Source organism: Henckelia pumila, chromosome 2 (genome assembly GCF_033568475.1).
Source record: "Henckelia pumila isolate YLH828 chromosome 2, ASM3356847v2, whole genome shotgun sequence".
Taxonomy (NCBI): Eukaryota; Viridiplantae; Streptophyta; class Magnoliopsida; order Lamiales; family Gesneriaceae; genus Henckelia; species Henckelia pumila.
Window position 1 is genome coordinate 137,532,494 of NC_133121.1, and position 9,658 is coordinate 137,542,151.

Here is a 9,658-nt window from a genome sequence, read left to right on the forward strand (position 1 = left end):
CATAACGATGCGCTGGTAATAAGGGCCACAATCGCAAACTATGACGTAGCTCGGATATTCGTGGATTCAGGCAGTTCAGTCAATGTTTTATTCCAGGAAGCAATAAATCAAATGGATTTGGGACAGTACAAGATGGAGCCTGTGGTAACATCACTCTTTGGATTCACGGGTCATGCCATCCGACCTGTTGGATTAGTCCTCCTACCCTTAACTCTTGGAAAAAACAACACTCGCAAAACCCGAATTGTAAGTTTCATTATAGTGGATGCCCCATCCGCTTATAATGCTATAACTAGGCAGACCTGCCATGACCACTTTCATGGCTGTGGCATCAGCTCTGCATCAGAAAATGAAATTCCCAGTGGGTAATGAGGTTGGGAGGTGCAAGGTGATCAAGTTATTTCGCGCAAGTGTTATGTGGAGGAGGTCAGAATAGAGCAAAAAGTAGCCAGGACTGATAACGTCGACCGACCTGGAATTTCTGGCATGGAAAAAATCAACTTGATAGAAGATACATCTGTCACCACTGAAGAAGAAACTGAAGAAGTAATAATCTCCCCTCCTTTGGGAGTAGTAAAAATTGCTCGAACCCTGGAAACAGAGTTGAAGCGAACATGCTGGAATGCTTGCAAAAAAATAAAGACGTCTTTGCATGGTCAGTTTCAGACCTGGTAGGGGTCCATCGGGAAATATCAGAACACAAGCTCAATGTGATAAAAGGTTATCGCCCTATTATTCAAAAGAAACGACACTTCGGTCCTGAAAAGGATGCAGTAATAAAGGAGCAGGTGGACGAGTTACTCAAGGCGGGGCACATTGAAGAAATTCACTTCCCGACCTGGTTGTCCAACATAGTCCTAGTTCCAAAGTCTACGGGAAAATGGCGCATGTGTGTAGATTTTCGAGATTTGAATAAAGCATGCCCTAAAGATTGTTACCCCCTACCTAGAATCGATCAGCTGGTTGATTCGACTGCAGGGCATGAATTACTCAGTTTCTTGGATGCTTATCAGGGATATCACCAAATCCCTTGGCAAAAGAGGACAAAGACAAAGTGAGTTTTGTCACATCAACTGGAACTTATTGCTATGTGGTCATGCCGTTTGGACTCAAAAATGCCGGTGGCAACATATCAGGGACTAATGGGACAAAGTGTTCGAGCAACAAATTGGAAAAAACATTGAGGTATACGTTGATGATATCCTGATCAAAAACCCGAACTGGCAGACCAGTTCATCACCGACCTGGCTCAAACATTCCAGACATTGAAAAATTATCAATTGAAGCTAAACCCTAGCAAGTGTACGTTTGGAGTCCGGGCTGGTAAATTCCTAGGTTACATGGTTACGAGAAGGGGAATTGAGGCAAATCCTGAAAAAATCCAGCTATCATTTCTATGAGCTCGCCCAGAAATGTACAGGAAGTACAAATGCTGACAGGAAGATATTATCCCCCCGCATTAGCCCAGTTTATAAGCAGATCTGGCAGATAAAAGTTATCTTTCTTCAAGGCACTGCGATAGACCAAAAATTTCGAAGGGGAAAGGGGGGGGGGGAGGGGGGGGGAGGGGGGGGGGGGAAAGGGGGGGGGGGGGGGGGAAAGGGGGGGGGGGGGGGGAGGGGAGGGGGGGGGGGAGGGGGGAGGGGAGGGAATGAGGAAAGTGAGAAGGCCTTCCAGGATTTGAAGACCTTATTTAAAACAATTGCCCGTGCTGAATAAGGCCTATTCCAGGGGAAGAGTTGTTTCGATATTCTGGACAGTCTACACCCCGAGCAGCCAGTTCAGTCCTGGTCAGTAAGGTAGGGGCAAATCATCAGCCTGTTTATTTTGTGAGTCATGTCTTGAAGGGAGCCGAGCGTCAATTATTTAACCCAAGAAAAACTTGCCGTAGCTCTGGTAATCACCGCAAGAAAATTACGGCCTTACTTCCTGTCACATCCCATCACCGTGCTCACCAATAGCGTCCTGGGAAAAATTGCAACTAATCCAGATGCATCAGGTAGACTGGTCAGATGGATCACAGAATTGAGTGAGTACGATCTCAAGTATGAGCCTCGAATAGCTATAAAAGCTCAAGCCCTGGCTGACTTCTTGGCAGAGACAGTCCAGCTAGAACAAGAAGAGCTATGGAAGATTTTTGTAGATGGGTCATCATGTCAGTCAGGGAGCGGAGCTGGAATCGTGATCATCTCACCTTGGGGTGAAGAAACTAATATATCAATCAGATTGGACTTCAGAGCCTCTAACAATGAAGCAGAATATGAGGCATTGCTACTCGGACTTAAGGCAGCATGGAATTTGGGTATCTCCCGGGCTACTCTATATTCCGATTCCCAACTAGCTATTCAGCAGAGCAACGGAAAGTTTGAGATCAAAGATGATAAAATGAGGAAATATGCTAAGGCATTAGACACAGCTAAGGAAGGATTCACCGAGCTGAATTTAGAGCTAAGCGCCCGAGCGGAGAACATCAAGGCAGACCATTTGGCTCGCCTAGCTAGTGCATTGAATGATCGGCCTGATCCCATTGTTGCAGGTCGGGAACTTGTGTCTCAGTTGGAGACTCTGGATGATATGCTAACTCAAGTACCAGAAGGGGATTGGAGATATGACATACACACATATCTGACTAAGAAGGAATTACCAAATGATAACAAAAAGGCCAAGGAAGTAAAAGAAGGGCTCTTCGCTTCGTCATGATCGATCAAATTTTGTTCAAGAGATCTTTCTCTCAGCCCTTGTTAAAGTGTTTAGGCCCTAACGAGGCAAATTACGTATTACGAGAAATTCATGAGGGATCTTGCGGAAGTCACCTGGGCAGTCTGGCCCTAGCTCGCAAAGCTCTTCTTGTGGTTTCTTTTGGCCTACTATGCGCAAAGACTCTCAGATCTGGTTCATTTGTGCTATAATTGCCAAAGACACGCTAACTTACAGTGGGAGACCTGCAGAATACATGAAGGCAGTGGTGGCTGCTTGCCCTTTTGACCAATGGGGGATGGACACAGTAGGGCCATTCCCTGTTAGCACAGGACAAAGGAAATTCTTGTTGGTCGCAGTCGATTACTTTTCCAAATGGGTGGAGGCCGAACCCCTTGCGAAGATTACGGAGAATGAAGTGCTCAATTTTTTATGGAAAAATATAGTATGTCGCTTTGGGATCCCTCGCAGGCTAGTATCAGACAATGGGCGACAGTTCTGTGGATCTAAAGTTCGAGCATGGTGTCAAGAAATGAAGATTGAACAGGTTTTCACCTCTGTCGCGTATCCACAGGGGAATGGACAGGTCGAAGTTACCAATAGAACGATAGTCCAAGCTCTCAAGACATGACTGGATGCGGCTAAGGGCAAGTGGGCAGATGAGCTCCCTTCCGTATTGTGGTCCTACCGAACTACAACTCGGTCCGGTACAGGTGAAACCCCTTTCAGCATGGTGTACGGGACTGAAGCTGTGCTCCCAGCAGAGATAGGGCAAGAGAGTGCAAGAATCATGGCGTATGGGGAAAACAATCAAGAATTACGAGCAATGGATCTAGATTTACTCGAAGGAAACAGGTCCCGAGCTGCAATTAGGCTAGCGGCCTATCGCAAACGAATGACCCAAGCATACAACAAAAGAGTATACCCCAAGGTTTTCCAAGAGGGAGACCTAGTTATGCGAAAAATACAACATCAAGGGGAACGAGGAAAGTTAGAAGCTAAGTATGAAGGTCCATTCAAAGTGATAGGAAAAGCCGGAGTAGCCGCATATTACTTGGAAGATGCTCAAGGTAAAAAGGGAAAAAGGCCATGGAACGCGCAAGCACTTGAAAAAATATTATCCCTAACAGCGCAGTTCGGGCCTCATCATGTTATCTATTTTTCACTAAACTGGCACTTAACCAGTTATTTATATTTTTGAAGTTTTCTTGTTTACATTAGGATCATTCCTGTCTAGTGTCAATTTTATTTTGGAAATATGGCGCTGAAAAGTTTTGGTCTGTTTTTTATAAAACAATTTTTTGAAAACATACCTTGCAAAGCCCATGCAGGTCTGTCACTCAAAATACACATCAGTGGTCTCAAAGCCCAGGCAGGTCTGGCACTCAAAATCCACATCAGTGGTCTCAAAGCCCAGGCAGGTCTGGCACTCAAAATCCACATCAGTGGTCTCAAAGCCCACGTCAGTGGCATCAAAAATCCACAACAGTGGTCTCAAAGCCCGGGCAGGTCCGGCACTCAAAGCCCACGTCAGTGGCATCAAAAATCCACAACAGTGGTCTCAAAGCCCGGCAGGTCCGGCACTCAAAGCCCACGTCAGTGGCATCAAAAATCCACAACAGTGGTCTCAAAGCTCGGGCAGGTCCGGCACTCAAAGCCCACGTCAGTGGCATCAAAAATCCACAATAGTGGTCTCAAAGCCCGGGCAGGTCCGGCACTCAAAGCCCACGTCAGTGGCACTTAAAATCCACATCAGTGGTCTCAAAGCCCAGGCAGGTCTGGCACTCCAAATCCACATCAGTGGTCTCAAAGCCCAGGCAGGTATGGCACTCAAAATCCACATCAGTGGTCTCAAAGCCCAGGCAGGTCTGACACTCAAAATCCACATCAGTGGTCCCAAAGCCCAGACAGGTCTGGCACTTAAAATCCACATCAGTGTTCTCAAAGCCCAGGCAGGTCTGGCACTTAAAACCCATATCAGTATTAGAGCCTAATAGCTGAGCAGATCCAGCACATCAACTACTTCGGTAGTAAGCAGGTCTAGCATCAAAACAATTTCCATTAACGGTACTTAGAACTTAAAAGTTTAAATAGGAATCGATCTCAAGGGCTGAATTAAGGTTGAACAAATTCATTATCGCCCTGCCGTAATTAAGTCAGTTCGGGCATATATAGGCCGGGATTTCATAAACTTGCGTAAGTTTGCTCAGTTATTAAGTCAGTTCGGGCATATATAGGTCGGGACCTTATAAACTTTCATGATAAGTTTGGTTTCAGTTATTAAAACAGTCCGGGCACACGCAGATCGGGGCCTTAAAACAGTCGGACTTGGTTAAAATTTCTTGCATTTTGTAAAGAAACCCGAACTAAAAAGAGAATAAGAAATAAACGTTCATTCATAGCAACAATGTATCAGCCCGACCTGGGCAATAACAAAAATTGATGACCACGCAGGGTATCATTCATATCATGTTTTTAGACAAGAAGAAGAAATAATCAAGGGGTGGGGGCATCCTGTGGCCTCGAGCTCTAGCCGGGACTTGTTGTTCTCTCCGGCTCGGCCTCCTCAAAATCCTCATCGGGCATGTCATCTAGGGCCTTGGAACAGTCCAGGAAAAGAGCGGGGTGCTCGGTCTCTGAATACCCGTTAGCCCTGAACTGGGCTAAGCACCCCTTAAAACCCTCGTCAAAAAAAGTAGCTGCCTTCTCAGCTACGGCGTTCGCAAAATCAACGGAATTCAAGAATTCTCTTTTCCCGACCTCCTTCGCAGCCTCAAGTTCCCGAGTCAGGGCCCGTACTTGGTTTTTTAATTCAATCTTGTCCACTTCCAGCTCGGCAGTCTTTTTATGAGCAGCCTCCAGAGCATCCCGTATGGATTCAGTCTCCACCCTCATCTCGGTCACCTTTTCATCATGATCAGCCTTCATTTCCCGGGTTTTTCGTGTGAGCTCAGAAATCCGAGCAACGAAGGCCTCCTGGTTCAGGTTGTGTTCCTCCCGGTCTTTGAAAGCTCGGCTGGTGATCTCCCCTCCCCAAGCTAGAGCCTGTGAAAACATGAAGGTTAAAACCCAGCTCGGTACATGACAGCTCGTATATAAGGTAAGATCAAAAAATGCAATATACCTGCAGGGATGCAAGGGCGAAGTTCTGTTCAGCCTCCAAGGTAGGCACTCCTTGAAGGATTTTTAAATCAGAACAAGAGATCAGGTTCTGCATAATGCCGAGGCACTCTTGGGGGTCGGGCTTTGAGAAAAATGACATCTCTGGGACCCCGGGCTGATCTGGCATTCCTTGAGGTTCAGCGTCAGGTAAGGACCCGAACTCGATTATGGGTTCTTTGCCACGGGCTCTGGACGAGGAAACAATGGACGGCTGCTCAAGCTCGGGAAGATTGGCGCTGGGCTTTTCCTTGGTTTTGGAAGTTTTCTTTTTTGGCTGTTCAGGGGGAGGAGCTTCGGGATGAGTTCTGGCCTCACTGTCCTCTGTTTTCTTCCTCTTCAAGTTCTTCAGTGCAGCTCTGAAGTTGGCAGGCATAGCGGCAGATTTGATCCTGTCGTCTGAAAATGAAAAATGTATACATAGATAAAAATACGGTAAATCAAAGGAATAAGGGGAATCAGTCTAAGATAAGGATAGCACGGGTACAGGGGTACTACCTATATCCCCTTGGATCTCTACTCCCTTCCCACTGAAGCCATAATGACAGAGCAGATCCTCTTCAATCAGGCTCTCAATATCAAAGGTTTGCGCAGACATGGTATTGATAAAATTGGTAAAGTTATGAGTAGGTAAAGCTGGCAGTTCAGGACTGGTAAAGTTCATAGCCCAGTTAGACCGGCATTCCCATGGCTGGTTGGGGTTGACAAAAAAGTATCTGTTTGTCCAGCCTTTGTGGGAGCTCGGCTTACCCTTCAAAAAGGGGTATTCGGGTCGCATGGAAATATAGAAGCGGCCCGGGGCGGTTTTCTTAATTTGCAAGAAGTAAGTGAAATTTCCTATGTCTAAGGGAATTCGGAAGAAGCAGAAAAGTACACCTAATGATAGAATTGAACTAAACGAGTTCGGGGATAATTGACTCGGGCACACACAAAAATATTGACATAGGTAGGAAATGCAGTTCGGGACTGGAAATCTTAAACCCATCTTGATTTGATCTAGGCTGAAGCTCAAGAAATTAGGAGGGGGTATGTGAGCCCGGTCTTTACGGCCCGGGATTATAAGATCGTAGGTATCGGGCATGCCCGATCTCTCCCTAATGAGGGGACCTAGGTCTGGACTTAGATGGGAGGCCAGGACTTCATACCATTGTTTCCCTTTGGCAGATAATCGGGCCTCATCCAACCTGAGTTTGTGCAATCGTTTTAATTTTTCTATTCGAGTCTCCGACAGATCCAGGTCTGAGCTTGGATTATCCGAGTCGGAGGACTCGGGGTTGTTAAGGGGAGAGCTGGGTGCGTCAACAAATTCTACTATTTCTCTAATAGAGGTCTCATCTGGGGAAGACATGTTAACTAACCTAGTGAAAGGAAGACTTACAGGTGGAAAAGTTGAAGCTCGGTAAGAAAATAAGCAGGTCGGGAGCAAGTAGTCCGGGTCGGGGAAGCTCTTGAAATTTTGGCAGCGTGACAGTACAAAAGTGAAAAGTAAAAAACAAAATTTTTACTGACCTATTTATAGAGGAGGTCAGATGATCTAAGCCGTCGATTAGTTTCTTGATCTACGGTTCGGGACGGGACAGGTCAGAGCCACTAAGGCTTCGGGAGATGAACCATCCTACGACATCTGAGTCGTCCATTAAAAGCACATCACGCGGATCTTGATCTGGACCGTTCAAAGAAACACATCTCGTGGATTCAATTCCGGGCTGTCTGTACAAAGCCTGTATAGCACGGGGTCATGACTGAGTAATTGGTCTAAACTCATTCTTCTTTTAGACCAGTTAGGGAGGTACTATTGTTACCCCGATAAAATATTTCTACCTGAGCCCGTTTATAACGGGTTTATCTAGCATAGCCCAAGGTGGTAGGGTCCAGTCCAGTCCAAAGCTATGTTGGGCTTCGTCATGACCTGAGATGGTCATAAGGGGCCGAGCTAGGTAATGTTTCAATGGGCCGACCAGTGCTGGGCCCGGTATGTTGTACGCATCTCTTTTATAATTCAAGTGAGACTCTGATACATGTGGGATAAGTCTGGATCTTTTCAAATATTCACAAGATAGAGATAAACTTAAGAAGGGTCCAATAGATGAAGAGTCTTAGTCCAGGATGTGTTATAATTCTACTAGGTAACTTATTCTATTTTCTCCTATAAATACAGGTGCTGCTATGGTTTTATTCATTATTCATTACTCACTTTTACACTCACACACTCATATCTCTCAGTTTTCGCATTAATCATACCCTCTGCCTTCAAGACACTGACTTAGGCATCGGAGGGGTCATGCCGAAAACACCTTCGGCGTCCCTTTGACCTAGCTGTTGCTTGTGCAGTTCCGTCATACCCGACCCGACCTGCTATATAAAAGAATTGGAGGATCCATTCTACCAGACCGAACCCGAGGTAAAATTCCAACATCATCAATTTTTATATCTTATTTCGTATCAAATGACACCGTAATTATGGATAAAATAAGAATATGTGTAAAGATACGAAACAACATATTAATTACAGTTCGCACCGGCCCCTTTTACTATTGCCAGCCAGCCTGCAAGCACTTGGAATCCAGATATTATGAAAACATTCATCACTAATAATCTATTTACCCATTGTGCGTATCTAACTAATCAATATTTGTTGAGGGGGTGCTATAAATTTCAGGGGTCATTTACTCCAATTGCGTTTATTTATTTATTACTTATATATATATAATATTAAATATTTTTTTTGAAGTTATATAATATAATATAATATTTACGCTCAGTTTTGTACGGGTGATGAGATAAATAATATATAGATAAGTAATTAATGTAATAAAAAATAAATAAAAAATGATAGTGAATATAATATTTGATTTGATTGATAGATTATAGTTTATTTGATGTGATTAATTAAATTTTATATAAAAAAATGATAAATTACCATTTTATCTTTTTAACAATAAAAAAATATAAATAATATTATTTATAAGAGGTAATATAGTATTTAAATTCAATGATTTGATTGATGTAAAATTATAATTAATAGATGAATAAATAATATGATAAAAACAGAATAATTTTATACATAGATTATTATCAGTGATAGCAACGAAGCCAAATCTAGAAGATAGGGTTTTAGGATCTCCTTTAATAAAAATATTATAAAATTGGGATAACAAAGAATCTACTATCTACCTTTGCCAAGTGGCCACCTTGAATTCAATTCTTTGCCGTGTCATGCATCATACCCATCTTCATCGCATCACCCACTATATCACTTGCATTTAACTATACCCCAATAATATTATTTTTTTAATTAGATTTTATAATTGTAATTCATCTGATTCAAGAGTGTTTGCAATTTTAAATTTTTTTTTTTCAAATGTATGAAAATCTCATTACTCACTAGTCATAATTTCAAGTTAATTAATGATCGAAAATTAATTAACTAGCAAAATTTTCACATTCCATCGATTAATAGATCTGACATTATTTTATTTTATTTTATTTTTGCGTTTTTGAAAAATGGTAGATTCTGAATTGAGCGATGTTCCTGTTCAGCGACCATGGATATAGATAGATCCACCTGCAGCTAACGTGTGCTTCCTTCCTGCTTAAGACATTTTTTTTTAAAAAAAGAACTTTTAATCTACAAGGAATTTGGTCTAATACTGTTCTTGGTTTTCAAATTAGTCAAACAATTTAGTCAATCGACTGTGTTTCTTGACTAATTTTAGTCCTAGCTATTTTTGCCGCATTTTCGGAAACATCACAAAAACCAAATTGGATATATCGATCAAGTTATATTATATTGTCAAGCGGG

General features: G+C 43.1%; 2 protein-coding genes across 2 annotated transcripts; both read left to right on the plus strand.

The window, feature by feature from the left end:
• Positions 1-2,869: 2,869 nt before the first annotated feature.
• LOC140878504 (uncharacterized) lies at positions 2,870-3,328 on the plus strand. The gene has a single exon (XM_073282103.1). It carries the CDS (start codon positions 2,870-2,872, stop codon positions 3,326-3,328), a length of 459 nt encoding a protein of 152 aa, XP_073138204.1.
• Positions 3,329-3,427: 99 nt separating this feature from the next.
• Positions 3,428-3,965, plus strand: LOC140878505 (uncharacterized). The gene is made up of 2 exons (XM_073282104.1): positions 3,428-3,767; positions 3,919-3,965. Exons 1-2 carry the CDS (start codon positions 3,428-3,430, stop codon positions 3,963-3,965), a joined length of 387 nt encoding a protein of 128 aa, XP_073138205.1.
• Positions 3,966-9,658: the final 5,693 nt, after the last annotated feature.

Excerpts from the sequence above, each read along its gene's own strand:
- LOC140878504 (XM_073282103.1), top strand. The coding sequence starts at position 2,870 with ATGCGCAAAGACTCTCAGATCTGGTTCATTTGTGCTATAATTGCCAAA.
- LOC140878505 (XM_073282104.1), top strand. The coding sequence starts at position 3,428 with ATGGTGTACGGGACTGAAGCTGTGCTCCCAGCAGAGATAGGGCAAGAG. Across the intron at positions 3,768-3,918 it reads TTACTTGGAAGATGCTCAAG|GATCATTCCTGTCTAGTGTC; the intron begins GTAAAAAGGGAA and ends TGTTTACATTAG.